Genomic DNA, 22,500 nt, shown 5'->3' on the forward strand with positions numbered 1-22,500 from the left:
TTTTTCGTTTTTTAGCATCTGGTTTTCGGTTTTCGTAAAAAATACTAGCGGTATTTCGGTTTTGTTATGCGATGTGCTTTTTGGGTTTTTCTGTTTTGTCCTATTTGGCTTCCGGTTTTTCGTAGATTTGCGCGGCAATTGATCTCGAATAGAGTGTTATTTATTTATTTATTTAATCTTTATTTAACCACGGTGCAATTCATCAGCAATATAAGAAAAATATGTACAATTAAAAATTTATAGATAAAACTATGTAAACTACATTAACTATCTTACTCAATATCATACAATAAAAGCTGCTTTCCATGAATGCCGTGTTTAGAATAATGGCTTAGATAACCTCTTTAATCAGTCGTTTGAATTGATTGAGGGACTCTGCTTTCCTTAGCTCTAATGGCAAACTGTTCCACAAAACTGCGCCACTTTTACCTTATTCACAGAGTCTCTCAAACAATAACCAGAATCGCGATGGACAATTTTCAAGCAGAGATACTCAGTGCTAGTCCCTGTAGGGACTTAAATACCATTGTTGCTCTTTCAATTTGCCTTTGAGAGACTAGGGATTTCCATCTTAAGAGTTCAAATAAATTTTTGACATGAGCGTCATAGTTAGAGTAGGTCAAGACACGGGCTGCTCTGTTTTGTAGTTTTTGCAGTTTGTCCTGCAAAGTTACTCCACAGTTTCCCCAAACAATATTGCAGTAGTTGAAATGAGGTTGTACAAGGGCCTGATAAATAGAATGTAAGGTTCCATAGGGTACAAGATGCCTGTTTTCACTCACGTGATCAGTAGCCTTGTTTTTCCTTCGAAACAAAAAAAAAACGTTTGAGTGATAATAGAGCTCAATTCCCGGAGGCGTCACATGCAAACACTCTATAACCGCGAAACGCCAAGGTTGTTGAGAGGAATGCGTGACAAACTAAATGTCACGGTAGGGGATCACGCGTGTCGAATGACGCCCGAGTTGGTACGGAGTGGATGAAAATAAAGGACCCCATGAAGATCTGAACGAGCATGAAACTGATGAGTGAGAAGCTAGTGACTCTGATAAAGGCCAGCAAGAATTTGATGAAAGTAGTGACGAAGTCAGTGCAGATGACAACAATTCCCGGGGCCAGCAAGATGAATTAGGGACATCGACGAATTTTCTCTTTGGTGCAACGTCGCGATATGGAAGGGCGGTGCCCGTGGGGGAGGAAGGGGGGGGGGGGGGGGAGACTCCCATATAGAAAGGGGAGGGATGCTCATCGCTTGCTTAGGGGTGTAAATTTCGGATATTGGTCTCACTAAGAGTGTTTTGGGCAAAACGCAATCATATGTAGCCATGAAAATCTCCTTTAGAGTTGCGCGCAAAGAAATGTAAAGGTGTATATTTACACTTTTATATTTCTTCACGCAAGTGAAAGTATTAGATGATAATGTCTTTGCCATCATTAAAAGTCGCTGTATTTTTTATTTTTCTGTGTTATAATATAGTCTCTTTAGCGGTCAAAAACGCCCAGATTGGTCTCCTTTAAGGGTTTAAAGTAAAATTTCCGACGAGCATCCCTCCCCTTTTTATATGGGAGTCCTCCCCCCGGGGGGCGGTGAGGTTCAATATTCGACTCCTGTTTTAAGTAAGTATCTGTTTATTACCACATTTAACCTTTGAGCAAGTTCCTGCTGCCATGTAAAACAAGGAACAAACAGTACCGGTTAGCTTCCTCAATGCAATCGCATGTCAGTAGACCAAGATTAAACATTCCATTCGAATCTCCAAACTGTCAGGTCGTAGTTATCAAATAGAAATGTTCAATTAGAGAGTTTTGATCGAAGTTTCCAGAGCTTTAGCTTTTTGCGATTGCAAACTTGCAATTTTAGAGAGGACTTGTGTGCAAATTCTCCTAAGTTAACTTGGCTCCATTACCAGCTGCTTTGCGGAAAATGAGCCCACAAAGTCCTGGCTCGAGAGAGCGGCAAAATAAAGCCTATGATTTTAGCAGGTACAAAAAGATATGAAGGCTTTAGACAAGTCCATGACATTCACAAATACTTTGATGAAATAAAGTGTTAGAGTAGTTTGCTCTGTATGCACCACTTGTCACCGTTGTATCGGTTTTCTGACGGTTTTGTATGCGGTTTGGCAAATGTCAAATTCCCCACTCCCCGGGCGCATAAGATGGTCAAATGTCCGGGCTTTACCCGGGGGGGATGTTGAAGTTTCGATTTGATCGGCGCATAACGAAATCTTACTTTTTTCTACTTTTGTAACAGAGTATTTCTATTTATCTACCTTTGATTGTATTTTTATTTTTGCCGGAACAGATACTGCTTACGGAACAGATACTGCTTACCTGACGTGAACTTTTTGCTAATGCAAAAAATGGCAGCCTAAACTATCTGGACTTTTGATAGCCTGCAGAGCAGGCGTTTTTGGGGAGGCATATGCTTGTTCGTAATTGGCCACCATTTTGAAAGCACACACCCGGTAGCGGATTGGGACGAGGGGCGGGGGAAGGGGCGGAGTATTTCTCTCCCCTTCCCCCACTACCATTTCATACTGTCCTCTTCTCGCTGAGTGCAATTTTCTTGACTCGCCTCAGGCCTCTGTTAGTCTCGCTATCCAAGATGTCGATGATTCTTACCAAAACAAAAATACGTCTACTTTGCAGGCTAGACTTTTTACAGAGTATATACTTCGATTCTTCAAATTCACCCGCCCTACAATATTCCTAGATCCGCCACTGCATACTATGCTAAAGCAATGGATGTTGAAGCAGGAACTAAAGGAAACGCAAGTTCAATTTGTTGAGCAATGTGGCCACTGTCTTTTGGAAATGTAACAATGTTCTCCAGTTTCCCAGAGCCCTTGGGTCGATCCGAGGCTCTGGTGACGAGAATGTGTTTAATGTCAACGCTGTTTTACGTAATCGCAGAAATAGGATGAAATGACTAGATTGAATAGTGAGAAACAGGAATTATTGAAATTCATGAAGGAACTGAAACGGTGTATTATCAATGATAAATACATCTAGGGAAAAATTTGCTTAGCATTGCCGAAAAACTCTTGTGGGAACAAAATTGGAAATGTTGAAAGTATTAATAATCCCCAACAAATCAACTACCCATGACATGGCTTTGCATTTTACGAGTCTCCTTCTTGCGATAATTTACTCGAAAGTTTAACACTTTGAAAGAACTGAAACTGACAGTCTCAAAAACCCAGCTAAAATATTATAATAACTTGAGGACATAATACTGTCGCGAGCCTTTAATTTGTTGCAACCACACCGATCGTTCAAGTATTTGACTAAAGCAAGCATTGCAATCTCTTGCCTTAAAAGCTGTTAACGCGGCGAACATTTAAAATTGCTAAAATTAGTCTCGTCACATATATTGTTCGGCAATTAGTTCCATACTACTGGAGCTGCCATTTTAAAGAAGCGATCACCCATGGTCTTGTTAAGAATATGTATATTATACTAAAACCATTATTTACAAGTGATGGATATTTACCGAACCGCGGTGAATATTTGTATCCATCCTCTACGGGTTTTCATGAACTCTCAATGTAACCAGCTGCAACTTGGTTTGATAGTTAAATAAATTGAGTATTGCCCTGGTAAAGCAGAGCCCCATTCGAGCCTGGCTGCTCCTGGGAGCGTTCATAACTGCTGGGATCACTTGAAGACTCAACAGCTTTCATCTATGTCTCTCGAGTCAAGCATGTTTACTAACATATTGAAAGACAAAAGAAAAAAAATATTGCAGCCAGAGCATTCTAGCCTGCGAGCAAGCTCTCTCGCGGATTGCCCGTGGGCACAAGCTGGGCCATTCCGTTACATAATGCTGCATGCATTGCGTAATTATGTAATATGAGACACTGCTCGCTGGTGGCATAATTCACGCTCCCTGCCAAATTAAAAGTAGACTCCTGGGGCCTGTTTCTCGAAAGTCCCGAAACTTTACGGGCCATTTTCGGGTGTCACATTCCCTTTGTATCTCGAGAACGGAGAAGATTTAAGTCGTCAAACTTCACAGTCATGTTTCTTTTAGTTGCCTTGAAAAGATGTTAAAAGATCGGCTTTCCAAAACAAGCGGTTGGCAGTTTCACAAATGGGTTTTCGGGACTTTCGAGAAACGAGCCCCTGATTAGTGCGCTGCCCGCGGCAGCTTAATTTGATAAAGAAATATGGACAACTGCACGACACATTCGTCCAGATAGCTTAACGGCTTAAATTTTATTAAGTAATTCTTTGTTTTCTTTACTCTATAGCCTCGCGCATCGATAATCTTCAATAAAGATTTACTGCGTTTTTACTAAAAACTATAACCATTCTTGCCTTTGTTTTCAAATAACAGAGTCATGTCAACACCTATAATGATTATCATTTTAGCCTAACAACAGATGCTGCTAACCAAATGTGACAAAAAGACTAATAACGCGACCCGCGACATTTAGCAACACTCAAATAATGCAAATTGTGTCGGGGTAAAGTATGGATCGATATTGCACTCAGTGCCCATTAAAACGATCTTACCTAGAATTTAGCAAACTAAGAAACTCTCTTTTAAATTAGGTTTCCGTGTATGTCATGTATCATAGCCGTTGGAAAAAAAAACATTATCTTGATAAAGACTTGTATTTGGGAACGTGATACGTTTTGGGTCATTGGTCAGAATCTTGAAAATTACATAAAATATTCATCCAATTCATTAGATTGACATTTAGAATTGACAGTTGCTCTGAAGCGAACATGTAAATTTGACAAATGTATTTTGTTAAGTGAAGACACCAACCAGTGAAACTGATGGCCATTGAACATACAGTTTGCTTTCTAACGTTGTGACATCGTTAGTATTTACCTGGGTTTATTGTCAGACAGAATGTATTTTAGCTAGAAAGAACCGGAGAGTGTTCAAGTTACCAAGAGCAATGTCCAAACATCGTAAATATAGGCTAAATTGAACAATAATGCCTCTAGCACTAACAGGATCTCCTGAAGCAGACAGAGAAAGCAGAACTTACAAGGACGTACAAGAACTGTTGCTGCTTCACAGGCACTATGAAAAGAAGGCTATGCATTTATTTAGAAAAGGATTATCGGTCGAGGAAAGTTCAGACGTGATACGTCGATCTCACGCTCAGCTGTCTTCAAAAAATTCTTCGTTGGACAAAAGTTCCACTGACACGCGTGAAAAGCGTAAGGACTCGACAACACACCTATACTTCAATGACAGAGATTATTTGACGCAGTTACTTTTGAAGGACACCGGTCAAAGTGTGGATTTTGTTGATCGTTCTGTGGCTCCGAAGAGGACCGACACTCATTCTCGCACGCAACTCCGGTTGCCGAAATTGGATAGTATACCTCCGGAAAATAAGGAAATATTCTACACAACACTTCCCAAAATGCCTCCTCTACCGAAATTAAAGGAGAAAAACGTTGCGCCGATAAAACTGCATGGGAAAAAGAAACGAAATCACCAAGCTTCTTGCAATGAATCCAGACCGTTTTCCGGCTCTGCCGAGAAGTGCTTGAGTATTAGACAGTTGCCTAGAGACCATTTCATGCTACGCGACTATGGGGGTTCAACCTCTTCCTCGATGTTGAAAGTTCCGAAAATTTCCCGTTCCTCAAGACCGTCAGAAATAGAGCTAACTTCAGAGGGCTCAGCCGACGCTGACAAAGGTTGTGTTTGGATAGTTCCTGTAGTCAATATTGATGTTCCACCTTTTCGCTTAGAAAATTGGAAGGAAATTGAAAACGAAGCCGGCTTTCTGACCAAGGGAAATAAACACTCCATAGAAAAACAACGGATTCAAGTTGGTCTCCATCGATCAGAAAGAAAAGAAAATGAAGATTCAGAACCAAAGTATAAAAGAAATGTGCATTTTAGCGAATTTCTACACGAAATTCATCTTTATTCTCCTAATTCTACTTCACAAAGTGCGAGGTCTAATGACGGTATTTAAAAGAGAAAGAAATGAATAAATAACAAATATGACACTATTCACTGAAGACGAAAAGAGATTATCTATATGTTGGCTCAGTGTAATTGTGGCTGTATGGTTGTTTTTTAGTAGGAACTTGAATTATCGTGAGCATTTTTCACATCTGCATGTTAAAGGTTGGCACTGATTGGTTACTTGTAAAGTAATTTGTTCATGACATGAAACGAGTGAACGTGTTGCTGTGTTATTTCAATGTTTTTCTTGATGAAGAATGAAACTGAATAACACAACTGAACCAAACAGTACTCAGTGATCACTGCTCTCATTAGCCAGATCGAATCGGAAGTGCACAAAGTTCCATCCTCACCAACAACCTCTTTTCCTAATCCCGGCCGGCTTGGCAGCCTGCAAATGAGACGCCTGCCTTCAGTGCACTGGAGCTTCGCTTTCACCCCACGCAGATCAGCACGAAGCGGCTCTCGCAAACCACAAAGAGACAGTTTGCTACCCAAGCAGAAATAAAAGACCAAGAAACAAGGTGTCTTTAAGGTCCACCTTCAATCTACAGGTTTTTCGATTGTTTGTTTTTGTTACGGAAATTCGCATTGCTTATCATAGCGATCTAAGTGGACGAATTTCAGCTTTGGTGGAATTTTCACATTTGAAAATTTTCCGCGGCACTCAATGCCTGTCGGTTGAAGGTGGACCTTTGAATTGAACAAAAAGGAAAGCTACTTCAGTAACACTGAAATAAGAACCATTTTACAAGAGTTGTTACATTACACAACACACCCCTCGAGCATGTTTCAGTGAAGGGGAAAAATGAATGAAAAACTGAATTAAAATTGCTTTGAAAGATCATCGACCCTATGCAAAAATGGCTGCCTTTAAATTATTCTTTTGTTCATGTTCAAAATAGCCCAACTAACCTCGTTCGGGATAACAAATTCTTTAGAATTTTTGTCTCAAAAACGAGGTTAGTTGGGCTATTTTGAATATGAACAAAAGAATAATTTAAAGGCAGCCATTTTTGCATAGGGTCTGTGAGGAAGAAGTCTCTATGCTGAAAGTGTGAAAATTTGTGAACCGTTAAGTGAGCCTCGATTATGCTGTAAATTGACCCGCTGAAAGGTTTCTTTTAGTTAACATAAAAAGAAGGGTGGTTCATCACTTAAAATGAAAGGAAATCTAAGAAGAACAAGTTGCATATCTGCGTGAACTTGGGTTTTCCTGATGTCCTGGATCGTCAAATGAAAAAAAAAAAAAATGAAAAAATACAGTAGAGATTTTCCATATGTTCAATCATAAATATTCGCGCGTAAAGTGTTCTCTCGCAGAGTTCTCTCTTAAAGGTCGCGAACCGACCAGTTCCGAAAACGCTCGACATCTTTTAGTGACTGAACGAACGACGTGTTTATTTGTTTGTGCATTCATATGTGGTTTGAGCGTACTAGACACCATATTTGTGCTTACTCTCAAAAACGCCAACGTTCAATGTATGGCTTAAACTTCGCGCATGCACTATACAAGATGCATAACCTTGCCACCAAAAGATGGTTTTCAATCACGTGATGAGACGGCTATGTTGGTGAACAAACAATAGCAAATTATGGTTCATGTTTTGCATTATAACAAAGTCAAATTCCCAAAAGACTTTTTTCTCTATTGTTCTGTGCACCAACATGGCCCCTGTGACGTCAGGTGAAAACCATCTATACGTTTTGGTAAACTTCGCGCATGCGTTTCATAGATTGAGTGCGGTTTGTGATTGAACGTAAAAAAAAACGAAGCCGAAATTTAACCTCGCGGATTTGCCCTGGAAAGACCGAGTAAAAATTTAAATATCGATGCCTCGAATAGAGTGACAGTGTAGAAGCATACATATTTGTTATTTGCCAGCGCTGGGAGCTATCATAGCGAAAGTGAATTATGATCCTGACTAGGAAAACATACTTCAAGAAGACAAATGTTGAATTCTATTTCCACGCCTGGGCTGGCCTAGGTCGGTCCGTACCCTCGGCCTATCATGTATACTCGAGAAAAGAGGCGTGGAAATAGAATTCAAATAAAAATACAGTATTCACTTTGAAATGTTCAGTTTGTTAGTCACTTACTGCATTTACTATCAAGCGCGGTGCCAGTCTGCAATTAATAAAGTGATTTCAGAGAGGAAGAGAGAGAGAGAGAGAGAGGCAAAAAAAGCGAAGGATCGGTCGCTATAACGAAAAACTGTGACCTCGGTCTTGAAAAAGCTGGCCTTGCCCTGCGGCCTCGGGCAGCATTTTAAAGACTTCGGTCACAGTTTTTCGCTATACGGACCAGCTCCCGTTATGGGAATCCATAATTGCTTGACTCTGCTTAAAATACTTACATTTTACGTTGTTTACGACACTTTTACGCTGTTATAAAAAGCTTGAAAAGTTGCCGCAAAGTTGGAAATTTCGGAGCGGTCCGTACTCGGGGTCCGGATGGGAAACCCCCTACCACTGCAGCACGCACGATTAGCCGATCGGATTCAAGGATTTAGCACTACGGACCGCTGAGAAGCTGGGGAAAAGAATGTAATGCTTGTTATGTTTATGACCTGTCACCCATAACCAAAATAAGTAATAACCATAATAATTACATTTGCAATTTTGGTTTTGGTTTTACGACACTCGATTGAAACTCGCTCTAATCGAGTGTCTTAAAACCAAAACCAAATGAATTACTTTGGCCAATCAAAAAGGAAGGAGACAATCCAGTAAACCAATCAAAACTCGAAGTAATTACACGTAGCCGACACAAAGTGCAGGAAAATGTGCACGCGCGAGCCACGAGTGGTTTTTGTTTCACCTCTGATTGGTATAAAAAGTCGTACGAGAACTTTGAACCAGTCACTGAGTGAAGTAATGCAAAACCAACGAAATTCGCTTATTACTTTCGACACTCAATTGAAAACCACTCTAAGTTGGTAAATTTGTCTCACCAAAGACAAAATCCTTTGATATAATTGGTACACGAAAACAAAAACATAAAATTGAGCTGAAAACAAGCCGCCATCGCTACACGCAAAACAAAAAGAAAGAACTTGAACATCTCCGTCATAACAGGTTCGTTTAGTAAGAAGCTAATGGCCTTGCCGCTAATGCAAAACGAAAACCGCCGTCTTTTAGCTGCAGTGACACTTCTAGTAATTAAGATGTATTCATGAAAAATATGAGGGACGGACTACGTGTTTTTGAGGAGGAGAAGAGACAGTCCATTAAATTTTTGAGGGAAAGTTGGGTCGGCGCACAATTCCTTCCAAGAATGTTGATTGTTTTTGCATTCAAGTTGCTGTCCCTAGGATTTTTCGCACCAACACACTCTTTCCGAGGTCTTTCACCCTGTGCGAGGTCTATCAGCATGAAATGCCAAGAGCAAGAAGGGCGGAGAGCTACATTTCCAAAGGGTTTAATCAACATTGGGTTCCCCATGGTTCTCCTGTGCTTGGCCTTAGTATTTTTGGTACCATTCGGCTTAAGGTATCCCCTTCGAGTAAGCAAAATAATTTTAGTTGTATTTTTTAGTACAATCCGCGCGTTCTTAGCTTCGGATTCAATACTTGCACGGGCTAAACTTCAGCATACCCGGCCACGATTGCGTGACATTAAATGCATGCTCCCGCAGTCCCGATGTCGATGAAAGTTTGAGCTGGTAATCTGTGGCTCCCGCAGTCCCGCACTCCCGCAGTGGAAAAAGGATGAATATGAAATGGGGATAAAACTACTGCTCCCGCAGTCCCGCACTCCCGCATTTCATATTCATCCTTTTTCCACTGCGGGAGTGCGGGAGCAGTAGTTTTATCTCCATTTCATATTCATCCTTTTCCCACTGTGGGAGTGCGGGACTGCGGGAGCCATAGATTACCAGCTCAAACTTTCATCGACTTCGGGACTGCAGGAGCAAGCGTTCAATGTCACCCAATCGTGGCTGGGTATTCTGAAGTTGCTCCCTTGCACGGCAGTACTTGTTATGAGATATTTATTGAGGGAGAGCCAGCAGATGAATTGTGAAAACAAAAATACAGTAGCTCTATTCGTCGCTTTCCTTCAAGTTAAGGTCATGAATAAGTCATTAGGGTTTCTACAATTAGGCTTGAAATTCTCACTTCATTTTAATAATGTGTACTCTCGAAACAGTCGTGCCTAGGCTGAACTTTTCTGATATGGAGGAACAATGTGTGGTGCGGAAAATATGCGTTGTAAGTGACGGTTAAAAACTGTCTGTGCATTCAGCGGGTCGTGTCTTGAGCTGTTTGCATACAATTTAGAGTCAAAATCGGAAAGGAACTTTGCAATAGCCCATTTCCGAGTTGCTGCATGCCTCAGTTTCAAAGCGAGTCCTGGTACACAACCATTCGAATGGAAATGACTTGCGTATTCGTATGCAAATCAAACTCATTTCCCTTTCAATAGTTGAGCACCAAGACTAACTTCGAAACCGAGGCAAGCAGCAACTCGGAAATTTCCCATTGTGGTTTTGTAGTCTCTGCGGATGTTGACTGGCTAAAAATATTGCGACCCGCTCTCAGCCAATCAATTATAAAAGCGATACCATTTGGGAATTACAGGAATCTTCTCGCTCTTGGCGCCAGGTATTTGATTTAAGTTTGATTGGCTCATTGATTTCCTCCTGTTTGTTTTCTAAATGGCAAAAGCTTTTCCTTTTATTACATTAAATTAAGAGAGGATATTTTCCTCTTCGAATACCTCAATATATTATGTACAGTATGTTGCCCAATAACCGACCACTTCAGTTTAAAACTACTATAATTTTCCTTTCCTAGCCGCAAGAGTATTGAAATGTGGCCCTGAAAAAAACCATTAAGTCTATAAAATGATGAAAACAAGATTTGCGTTTGTACCTTCGTTTCCGTGGTGAAATTTGCATGTCTACACGTGTCTATTACTGCCCAGTATCCGATCACAGTTAAAACAACGCAATTAATCGTAACTTTCGGCGGGGAAGAGATGTTCTTCTCTTCCCGCCCGATGTGAGGGAATCCGGAATCCAGCAAACGTGAGCCTTTGGAATCCGGAATCCAGAGCGTGAATGCGGAATCCATTGTATGGAATCCAGAACAGATTTCGATGGAATCAAGGATCCATGTCGGTGGAACTCGTGAGTTTGGAATGCGCAATCCATGACTCGGGATCCGGAATTCCATTGCCTGGGATCTGGAATCTGAGGGCCACATGGATTTTTTTACATTTAATTTGGCATTAAAATTTCTAAAATATAAATCGACAAAGTAAGCGAGCGTCGTTATGCAAAGTGTGGTGTGAAAGCAAGACGCGGAAAATAACTCCGCGCGATAAATCAATGAAGAAAATTTCAATTGAGTTGCATCAGAATAGCATTACACTACACACAGATCAATTGAAGTTAAAGATATGAAATTAATCACCACTGCACTGAGGTTATACAATGATTTTTGCACAGTAAACAAAAACTGGTCGTATTCTGGGCACGCTCAGTGAAAGATTGTTGATGATAGTTGCCTCCGTTATTCCTCAAACCGTACATTTCAGGAAGAATTGAAAAATGTTCTAACTACTTGAATTCTTTGAGAATACTCACTGAAAATATCGAAAGGTTCCTTCAAATTTAAAAATATATCATGATTTACAGAGTGTCTGACTCTTCAGCAGTAAAAACTAATCATAAAGTGTCACTCACCTGAAAAGAACGGCGCCCTCTGCAAATGATCCTAAATCTTAAAGCCCGCCAAAACTTGCATCTCACAGCGTAAATGTTCGGTTTCCTTTCGAATACTTCGTTTTCCGTAAAGTAATAAGGGCGTTGGAAAAATTGAAATTATTTTTTACCTGGTCGGATCATGACCTTGTACCGGTCGGATACTGGGCAACAACCATACAAGTAACCAGATTTTGACCAAACAGACTCTACAATTAGATGAAAGGTAGAAGTGATCATTGCACTTAAGTGGACAATTTAAGCAATTGTCTAGACTTTTTACTGACACCTGAAAAAAAAAAAATTTTCAGGTGTCGACAATTGCTTGAACTGTCACTCCCACCTTTCATTTACAATCCACACTTCAAATAAATACAGGCTCTACAATTATTTGAAAGGTGATTGTCTTATAGAAAATAGTCCCCTGAGAGGACATGCGCTTACGGGTAATGAATGTTACACCGATTCACAGTGTCCCGATCTAATTGTTTAAATGTTATTTGTAATCGAAATTGACAATGAATACTTTGAATGCTTTTGGAACCTATGGAAGTTTTGTAGTGTGCCACTGCTCAGGGATAGGGTGTAGGATGTCCGTGTCCTTGCTACGAAAGAGAGTATTTTTGTTTTATTAGCTGTAGTTGTTGGTAAGTGCCAAAATTATGTTGTCGTTTATATTACTAAATACGAAAGAAATAACTATGGATTTTCAACAAAAAGAAGCTTCAGGAGAACCCGCATAAAGGTAGTCAAAACGTTCGATTTATGATTCATTTCTTCCCTTTTGTGTTCGATACGTGTATTTCGGCGATTTGATCGAAAACCGACTGAGCCTGCATTTCAAGCTGTTCCGCAGTAATTACATGCACGCATTGCAAACCTATCCTGTCACCACGGACATGTGGAAAAAAGTCGGCAACTCGATGACATATTGCAATACGAGCGAAAATGGGTTCATTCGTCCTCCGACAAATGATATTTCAACACCATTCCCTGAGGCAATGTGACGTCAATTTGTCGGACCGGTGTAGGAGTGGGGTGGGGAGTTTTTTGATCGCCATATCTTCGTTGCAGGTTGTCCTTCCTCGTTTCAAGTTTTAAAGTTTGTAAACTCGCTGTGACATCCGTTGCGTCGTTAGCATGCCACTTTAGATCGCTATGATAGATATTACTTGGCTCCTTCTGTAGCCGTGCACACCATCCATTTAACACGCGACCTTTAGGAATTTCTTTTCTACTCTCCCTGCCTAATGACTTGCCACTAGAACCTCTGGGTCGCGCGGAAAAAGTAACACGATTAATCCTGATATTCGTGTAGTAGTTCTTAGTAGCTTGTTTCCTGTGTGCGTATCCAAAGTCATTCACAAAACACCGATTGCATTTGTGAGTGTTCATGGAGCGTATCACTTCGGGCGCTGACTTAGCCGAACTCCGCATTTGTTCTAAAGGGCTTCTACTTTCATAGCACGGTTTCAAATCAAACCGTTCCTCTGAATTGGAAACTGAAATACGGCTGTAATAAGTATATGCTTGTAGCGGAGCGCGTCCCATACAAATCCTCTTTTGTTTATAATTATATTTCGGAATTTGACCGCTATCCCTTTCGTTATTATGTTTACGCACTGTCTTGGGTTGCAGCGACATAAAGTACCGTTTTTCTGGATTCCCTCGTGGAGTACACGTGGTAAACACTTCTTCGCATTCCGTTCGTGGAAGGCCTTGCGTCCATAGGGTTTCCTTGACTTTTTTCCCACCGTGAAACGTTTTTTCCTTGTGTGTGGGGAACAATGAGGTGTGTAAATATTTAAGCCTTCTCAAGGCTTGCTCATTCGACTGCTGTTTGCGTGTTTTCCCTTCAGCAAGAATGGCATCCATTATTTCAGTTAACTTCAGTCAACTAATAAATAGCAAGTTTTTCGCAGCCCTACTCCAAACTGACCTGATAATTCTCCTTTCTTTAAGTAGCTTCCAACTCGGTCTCAAACCGCACTGTGATTTCGCTAAAAAGCTCTCAGAGTGTTGACACATAACAGTCCTTGTTTGGCTAAACAAGTACCCGCCGCCAATACCATTTGTTCAATGGACTGTGAAGCCATTCAGTAGATCTATCTAAAAGCACAATGAATGGTTAGCAGTGTCAACAAAAAACGGAAACATGGTTTGTCTAAACATCTCTATCTCCTTTTACTCTAATGGTGAAGTTTAAAATGTATCATCGTTGTATCCCATATAAATTTGCTGTGTTGCTAAGTTACCATTTGATCGAATATTGCTCACAGCTACGTTTTCAGAGTGCAATCAAGAGAATAATTGATTTTGTAGATAGGAAACTGCAAATGTTGATTTGTCTCAAAGGCTGAAAATTCAACAATTCCGCAAAAAAAAATGAGTACCATCTCCATTTACGTTTACCTCAGGGACATTTCGAGATAGGAACAAGAACACGCCGATCCCGTGTTGCAAATTGTCGCTTACCGTTTCAACACTAGAGATTCGACTCAACTATTTTCCGCTTATAAATGGTCAATAGAGACGTAATAGAGCACTTCTTACAGCTCTTTTTTGTGCAGTTCAAAGTACTTGCATACTCGTCCATTCTTACATATTCCTTTGTTTTGGTAAAAGGTTTCAACAAAACGTAAAGTTCTTCGCATACACACTCACTTTGAGAAATGAAGAACTACAACCTATCGGAATAATTTCGATGAAATATTATACTGAATTTCATGACTTGCAGGTAGTACTGAAAACAAGTTCTTAGTAGACCTTAAGTGTATGATCAAGCTATACAATTTCTCTTAACCCACTTAATCCTAATGCCCATTATCTAAGTCGAGTGAATGGTTTTTGTTTTCGCAATTATCCAATCATTTGTCCGGTATTTATATCAAAGGTCCTTGATTTTTTATTAAGTTTACAATGAGAGCAATTCAACTGTCTGATTAAAAAGCTGCCTCATACAACTACGGATTATGAAACGGCAAACAATCTTAGAGAAAGATCAGACGTTGTTTGTTTTGGGACAGTATAACAGTACACAAATGGGTTTTGATCACGTCTCTTCAACTGTCCTGTGAAGCTACAAGAAAATCACTGGCTCCCAAACTTTCCTTTTAATAAGCGAGAAGCAACTCGGAAGACTGAGGCCATACTCAATGATGATAGCTTGTTATTTGATTAAGTATCGGGCTTCCAAAACTCAAGAACTGAGGTGTGAAAGAAAATCCACGAAGATGTAACAAAAGACTTCTTTACTCGCTCCGAGCTGAGTTGCATTTTTGACTGACGGAGAGTATATTAACCTCACAGGTCAATTGCTACTACCCTGGGCGCTTTTCGTGTCACTTTGCGCCAGGTTCAGTAAAGACGCCGCGATATTGAGAGAACAAAGAGGCAATTTCAATTTACTGTCTATATTACTTTAGTGTTTTGCGGAATACACTACAGCTGTGCGTCCCATGGCCGCAATTTACCCTAAAAGTAAGGAGAATTCAGCCGGAAAACGAGAACTTAACGTTGACAATGTTGAGATGAACCGAAGGGAAAAACGGAGACACCACGAGAGCAGCCTGAAATGGGGTTATTCATCCCCTGCGTTTCATTACAGATCTCTGCCAACTCAGCTTTACAAGTTTAAAAAATCGCTGCTTAAACATGAGGAAAACTCCCGAACACATTGCGTTGTTCCAGGAATGAACATACAACAAGCAATTCTATTTAAAAAGTCTTTGAACAACAAGTTTCTTGCTGGAATTGACAAGGGTAGGAAACATAACAATACTCCCGTTGGGAGTTCGGCAATATTAGCACAGCAAATGCCGTGTAGAAATAATCTCCTTTTGCATAATTTTAAGGCTAATGAACAAATCAACCATCGAAATGCTCGAGAAAGGCATTTCGCAGCAAATGAGAGTCTGCACACCATCAGACCAGCGGCAAAATGTCCCTTGTGTGCCTTGGAAAGTGAAGAATTTAAAATGATTTTTCTTCATGCGAGGAAGATTGACATTAAATTACCGTGCTTGGGCAATCCGCAGCAGGAACTTTAACGCTCAAAGATCGGAGTTTAGCTTCAGGGTTCACCTAGCGAGTTTACAGCAATTTTTGTCTAGATTCCTCCGGCACCTGGAGAGTAGATGGTCTGCCGTAACCGTTTGTTTTTCGCCTTGAGTTACCACCAGACAGGCACAGGTAACGAGTGAGAAATAAAAGATTGAGTGAATGTGTTTTTCAGCGCCTGTTAATTTTTATCTCTAGTCCGAGGTTATCAAACGTTCAATTTCATTTGCGCCAGTTAACAATTCACTTCATTTTGATTTAGGATTTTTCTGTTAATTAAGGGTGTGTTCGATTGACCGTATTCCGGAATAGGAATACACGGAATATAAGTTAGAAATACTTCGTTTTTACGGAGATTCACTGTAAAATTGTCAAATATCTGATAAAATGCTATTTTAAACATATTTTTGTTATCCTTGCTGCTTCTAAACGCGCCAAACATACCGTTTTAATCATTTCTGCACGTGTTCTTATTCCGGAATAGAGTCAATCGAACGCGCCCTAAGGCTCGGGACAACGGGACACTTGGTTCAATATGTTGAAACGAAGTTGAATCGATGTTGAATGAGTTTAAAAGCCTTTAAACGTTGCTTCAACAACATTTCTTTCGTTTTCGCGAATGTTGAATGAAGCTGAACCCGTTTGCCCCCCTCTTTCAACATTGTTGGGTATGAGCGTGCGCACTAATCGATCTCCCAATGACGTATCCATATCCGTATCCATGGTAACATCAACGGCTGCAGCCTCGGACTGATGTTGAATCAAATGTTGAATGTACGTTGAAACCGCTTGCCAAACTCACCAGTCAACAAATCTTCCAAAAGGCACTTTTTAAAAATCAGATAACTAGGACCTTATTCCAAATCCATCAAGATCAGGAGAGTTATTTTCATGTGAATGAACTAATTGATGCGATGTTCACAGTAAACGCAAGGTGTAATTGTGAATCATAATCCAGTGTTATCTTGTTTCAAACCTAAATTTTGTTATCTCAGTAAAGTTGCTATTGTTTGTCATTTTTAACGACTTGTAGTTTGTTTTTTAGTGTTATTATCCAGCGTTCCGCCAGCGTTCCCACACTACACGCCTAGACTAGTTCCGCTATTTGCGTGTAGTGTGTGTATCAAAACCTATTTGTGGATTTATAGAAACTAAATAAAACAATATAAAAACAATAAAAACCTCCTTCAACATCGTTCAACATCATTCAATGAAATCGAACAGATGTTGAAGCAAATGTTAAAGCCATTTCCCCTGGTCTTTTTACAAGTTCGAACACAACTGCTGAAAAGTTAAATTTGACGACCGAACGGTTTTCGTGCAAGCTTAGAATGAAAAACTAGAAGTTGTCGTTGTCGTTCGAAAGGTCCATTATGAGTGAGAACTGACAACAATGGCTGCTCCCAACGATGTCGAAAATTCTATGAGCCTCCGCTACACTTATCCAGCGGAACAGTCCCGGCGTGGGTCATAGTTCAACGCTGTTGTCATGAGCAACACTTTCTATACAACAACGACAACAACACCAATGATTAAAGTAAGTATCATTACTTACCCCCCGATTTTTAGAGAGGGTTGTAGCTAATATCTCCGAGTATTGAGCAGAACAACTTTAATAAAGAATTAAATGCATATTGTTTTTCTTTTAAATGTGCATTTCATTGCCCGTTTTTCCTTGCTCTTTGTTACCAGGGGATCGATTTGTTCCGCTCTTCAGCCGTTAGATTTTACCAAAAAGCATTTCCCACTGAATGAACATTGACATTCATTGTCGCTTTTGCATTGTAGTTATCTTAAAAATAGATACACTATACACGGCCTCACAAGCTGCCAGCTTTAAATAGTAGCATGGGAAGTTCCATAGACTCTTTTCTAAGTCACACAGCGGGAAAAAGGGAAGTCAATTGCTCTTCACAGACAGTGGCGAACTTTATTTTGGGACAATCAAAGACATTCATTAGGCAGTCATAAAAGCATTTGAACACAACGTTCGCATGCAAATAGACAATCCCAACCACTGAGAAACCTTGATTAAAATAAATAATACTTTTAATCCAAGAAAACCTTAATCCGGAAAAATTTTCAAACCTTTCTCTTCTCTTCAAAGTTGTCAGCAATTTCAAAGCAGATTTGTGTCAATAGTTATCCTCTTATGCCGGATTAAAAACGTGAAAGAAATGTGTACATAAGTGTAATTCATGAACGTAATTAACGCGACACGAGGTCCATTATTTTTAGTACAAATTCACCTCAAATCGTTTTTGGACAATTGACATAAGACAGCTTTTGTTATGTAGATTTCTGCGAGTATTTTTATTCCATTTGTACTTTGAATATCGCACGACAGGGACTCCTTGCGATCTTCTGGCAAAGTCTGACAAAGACATAATATTTTAGTAAATGTTCCTATCTTTTTCACACGGGCCATTTCATCTCTGCACCGCCTAAGAAGAACACTTGTATTTGGCACACGCTTGTTAGCTCAAGGCAACTTGTCGGGATGTTTCGTTGAGGTGATTTACTGCTGTAGATGGTTTGATCGACTTGTCAGTGTAAAGTAAAATCCATGTGGGTAATAACATGTTGCTGATAACCCATTGGTGATCTGTACAGCATGGATGGACAACATAAATAGGCTGACGATTACTTCCTTCAAAAGAGGAACAGGGAATTGATATTCATACTTCAAGAAAGACGGTTATCAATTGCCAGAAATGCGTCTCTAAAATCGATCATTAAGTTCTTCTACCTGAATTGTCGTCAGCAGCTGGTTGGACCTTTTTTCCATTAAGCTGAGTAATTTAATTGCCTTCGCTGAAAGCCATGAGCAAAGCCAAAAAAGCTTACCATAAAGAGCAAACAATTCACAATTTTTCTCAGAGGGAGAGGCTGAAACGGCTTAGTAAAAGTCTTTGTGATTTACCAAACTTTAAGAGGGAAATTGATGACAAGCTAAAAGGAAAACTACCAAAGCCACTGAGCCCTCGCTGGTCGGGAGAAACTCGTAAACTTGGTGAAACCCAAGTGTCACGAGAAACCGATGATTTTGAAAGGTCCTTGGCAACGAGGGATTGCAGGTGCGTTTTGCAAGCAAATATTGAGTTAGATGAGTCAAGTGTGGAGAGCAGCGACTCGTACGAAACGTCTATCTCAGAGGACGTTAAAAAACTCAGGGACATTGCTGAGGAACACACGAAATCCGCAGATTTCATCTCACTGAGGCAGAAAACCTTGAAAGTTGACGATGTAATACTCACTGCATCAAAATTAGAAGCAGAGTATTCGCAAAGAGCCAAGACGCTCGCTTGTTCTTGTACCAGGATTCTCCGAAACCCGTTTAGAAATCGCAGTGTTTGCGAATGGATTCATACATCACAAAGGTCAAAGATAAGCTCCGCAAGGCTAAAGAAAACGACATTAGTTGTTAAGATACCAGGAAGTTCCGACAATTTAAACGATTATAACTGTAAAGAAACGCGGGGTCGCGCAAGATCAAACTTCTCATATCGACATAAAAGATAATTTTTATAATACACGAGGCCAAACAAATTTTCAAGATGGTCTGGAAACATATCAATCATAAATGTCGAGTGAGAACAACGATCAACGTGTCAGTTATTTAGCAAGTCCAAAAAAAACCTAAGCGCGATTTAGGCAAGAATAAGAGAGTTTTAATGTCAGTTGTTTGTACTTGGGTGGTACTGGTGCGTTTCGAAGTAAAACATACAAAATAAAAAAGAAAACAGTGAAGGGAACCAGGATAAGGTTCAATTTGGCAAAGATAGAGCCCTTTTAACACTCTCACTGAAAGAATACTGATTTTCGAGTCATAGTTATTCCAAAGCTACAACAAGATATGCATTCGTTGCCAAGTTATCAGTCATTCAATCGTATTACACCATTTACCGTTTTATGCCTGTTGCCAACCTACTAGGTGACAGAGGGTGTTTAAGCTCTCCGACGGTAATGTCGACGAAAACGTCACTTAAAAATATAATGTTGCACTATCGTAAGTAGCTCAGTTCGAGATTATTCCATCTCGTTTGTGTCGTATAATGTGGGAGAAGTCATGATCCTAAGGCCCTGTTTATATGGTCCCGGGTACCCAAGACAATCCCCCCCCCCCCCCCCCCCGAGTTACCCCGGGCGAGATATTTTTCCACTCCTTTGTATACAAAAAATTATCAACCGTTTATATGAGGAGGGCGAGACAAATCGGAGAGGCGAGTTGTCTCGCCTCGGCAGGTAGGGTAACCCTAGCAGGCGAGACAACTTTTTCGCATGTAAACAGTTCGGCTCGTCTACCCGAGACGAGACAGTAAAATCTTAAATGCGCACACATTAAGTAAAAATCAAAGAAGCAACAATTTGATGCATTCGTTGCCAGATAGCGTTTGCTTTCGAATAAAGGTTTTTCCCGCCAAAATTCTCACCGCAGTCAACGGAAACTCTCTAAACTCCACATTACTGCTCCGTATAAAAACACAACTATACTTCCAAAAAACGAAATGAAAAGAAAGAAGGGCAAATGATGATATGTATTTTTGAAGATGCGTCTTAAAATATATGCATAATTAAGTATTCTCATATAAACGCTCGGTAAAGTTGTCTCGGGAAGGAGGGCCGTCTCGGGTAACCGAGACCACATAAACAGGCCCTAAAATTAATTGGCACGAGAGGCTTCAGAGTAAAAATAGAGAATGAAGCTGTACACTCAAGTTCTCGTCAAAACCTCAGAGTATCGCAAAAATGTGCGAATACTGACTTGTCCCCAGTCGTCTCTCTTGTATTAACCAGTGGCGCGCACGGGGGATAATGGAAAGGGAGAAGATCAATTGGATACGGCCTCGCACAACTTTTCGACTTGTGGAAAGACATTTCGCTCTCCCTCGCTTTCCTTCTTCCCAGCACCTCCCGTGCGCGCCACTGGATAATACAAGAGAGATGACTGGGGACGAGACAGCTTTTAACTTATGATATTGTTGTTTTGTGACGTTCTAGTCGTAGATTTGAAAGTCCCTGATATTAAATAGACTGTTTAGTCCAAAAATGTGGTGCTCCGTCTTTAGGAGTAAGGGTCTAGTCGTTCCATGTTGGAAGTGATGAGCTGCGAGTAGTTTTATTCCAGACTCTACAGAAGAACAAATTATTGTTACGAAAGGGGAAGCTTCTGTTACAATTGTGTGCACAGACAACAAAAATGATTGGTAGTTTCGTGTAGCTGATAAGCTGTTACGACATTATGGACATTTAAAGGAGACTGTGTTTCAATAATCGCCTTTATTCACCACTTAGCAGGGAAGTTAATAATGCTGTAAATTCATTCAGGGGGGAAACAAAATGGCACAATGTTTTTCGAAAATGATCTTTAAAATGTCGATCTCTTCAAAGTAAGAAATATTCCAACGATAATCCGAAAGCTTTCCGACAGCTTTCCGACAATCGTCCGAATCATATGTCGAACGCGAGCCCACCCACTCACTCACTCAAGAAGTTCTGAAATCGAAAATCTAGCCGTAAGGAGCAGTGGTGAGAGCACTCGCCTCCCACCAATGTGGCCCAGGTTCTATTCCCGGACCCGACGCTGTAAGTGGATTGAGTTTGTGTTGGTTCTCTTCTCTGCTTCGAGGATTGTTCTCCGGTTTTCCCCCTCAGCAAAAACTAGCATACAGCTGATTCCAGCTGGCTGTAAGCTGTGCTCCAAGGTCACACATGGACCGTATAGCGGCTGCCAGAGGCGCCATTGTATGCTTTCGGTTCGACCTTGTTGAGCTTCGTCGTTGCTATACTTTGCGACGGCGATTAGCCGTGACAATTATTATTATTATTATTACTATTATTATTATTATTATTATTATTATTATTATTATTATTATTATTATTATTATTATTATTATTATTATTATTATTATTATTATTATTATTATTATTATTAAGAAAGCGGTTGGCAAGATAAGTGTCCCAACAAATGGATTGAGAAGACATTTAAAAACAAAGAGGCCTACGGTTTTTCAAAAGTTGCTAAAGTTCTCAGGTGTATTTCATGTCCACAATTTGAGAAACCTTCCAAGTAATCTGGTTTGTGGCCTGATTCGTCAAAATAGACGTACGCGTTTACTCGTTTGACAAGCAAACCGTATTGTTCTTTCTTTTGAAAACAGCAAACGGAGATTGGTGCGTTCCGATATGTGTAGGATCCCCAATATGTTCAAGCAATCATGGGTCCATTGATAAGGTAGCAATAGGAAGTGTCATTATACAGACGAGTCAGTTCCGCTGACAAGGATAATCTAAAACGTTTCTTGAGTAGAACGAATTTACGGATTCATCTCATTCATCTCAGGTGAGAGATACCACAACGAAATAAGGAAACTAAAAACTAAATCATCACGAAACGTCCTGGCCGTCAAACTCCTTCTCGTCCATCTAGGCGTGGAGCACACCATCCCACAAAAGGAAAATTGTTTGTCTACAAATATCAATTTTGTGCAGTTCAGAGGTGCATTCTGTCATCTGTTGATAACTGCAAAGCTGTGTGCGCCTCCACAACCAATCAAATGCACACTGGAATCTTCTAGCCGAGACACCACGCCGGGTGTGTGAACATTGACCTCATTTCCAGTCCCACATATTCCATGTTCATTCCAGCCCCACGTCAAAACGGAGCCATCACCTGACAAATAGAACGGTATTTAATTGAGTGTAGTCCAACCAAGATCTAAGGAGTTACCTTGGCCAGTCAAGTAAATTGATCAATTGTTAACGAATGCAAAAGCGTGCAGCT

General features: G+C 40.3%; 3 protein-coding genes and 1 long non-coding RNA gene across 6 annotated transcripts in view; 1 reads left to right on the forward strand and 3 right to left on the reverse strand.

The window, feature by feature from the left end:
- The first annotated feature begins 4,708 nt into the window (after positions 1–4,708).
- LOC138043194 (uncharacterized) lies at positions 4,709–7,134 on the forward strand. Its single transcript, XM_068889345.1, has one exon. It carries the CDS (start codon positions 4,956–4,958, stop codon positions 5,955–5,957), a length of 1,002 nt encoding a protein of 333 aa, XP_068745446.1. The 5' UTR covers positions 4,709–4,955; the 3' UTR covers positions 5,958–7,134.
- A 2,927-nt stretch (positions 7,135–10,061) lies between these two features.
- On the reverse strand, positions 10,062–14,343 carry LOC138043195 (uncharacterized). Of its 3 annotated transcripts, none has more exons than XM_068889347.1 (2): positions 14,322–14,343; positions 10,062–13,766 (listed from the first exon to the last, which is right to left on the reverse strand). In XM_068889347.1, the coding sequence occupies exon 2, from the start codon at positions 13,530–13,532 to the stop codon at positions 12,612–12,614; it is 921 nt and encodes a 306-aa protein (XP_068745448.1). In that variant the 5' UTR covers positions 13,533–13,766; positions 14,322–14,343; the 3' UTR covers positions 10,062–12,611. The 3 variants fall into 3 exon arrangements, with proteins under 3 accessions (XP_068745448.1, XP_068745449.1, XP_068745447.1); XM_068889348.1 differs by lacking the exon at positions 14,322–14,343 and adding an exon at positions 14,133–14,314 and having other exon boundaries at positions 10,062–13,762; XM_068889346.1 differs by lacking the exon at positions 14,322–14,343 and adding an exon at positions 14,133–14,314.
- Positions 14,344–14,685: 342 nt separating this feature from the next.
- Positions 14,686–20,878, reverse strand: LOC138043197 (uncharacterized). The gene is made up of 2 exons (XR_011131198.1): positions 18,466–20,878; positions 14,686–18,366 (listed from the first exon to the last, which is right to left on the reverse strand). It is a non-coding gene; the product is annotated as an uncharacterized lncRNA (long non-coding RNA).
- Positions 20,879–20,981: 103 nt separating this feature from the next.
- The window catches only part of LOC138043196 (secretion-regulating guanine nucleotide exchange factor-like), a 16,362-nt gene continuing 14,843 nt past the window's right edge, over positions 20,982–22,500 (reverse strand). The window contains exon 11 of the mRNA XM_068889349.1: positions 20,982–22,389. Within this exon, the coding sequence (XP_068745450.1) occupies positions 22,226–22,389 (164 nt within the window). The 3' untranslated portion in view covers positions 20,982–22,225. The remainder of the gene's footprint in view (positions 22,390–22,500) is intronic.

Source organism: Montipora capricornis, chromosome 3 (genome assembly GCF_036669925.1).
Source record: "Montipora capricornis isolate CH-2021 chromosome 3, ASM3666992v2, whole genome shotgun sequence".
NCBI classification, from domain to species: Eukaryota; Metazoa; Cnidaria; class Anthozoa; order Scleractinia; family Acroporidae; genus Montipora; species Montipora capricornis.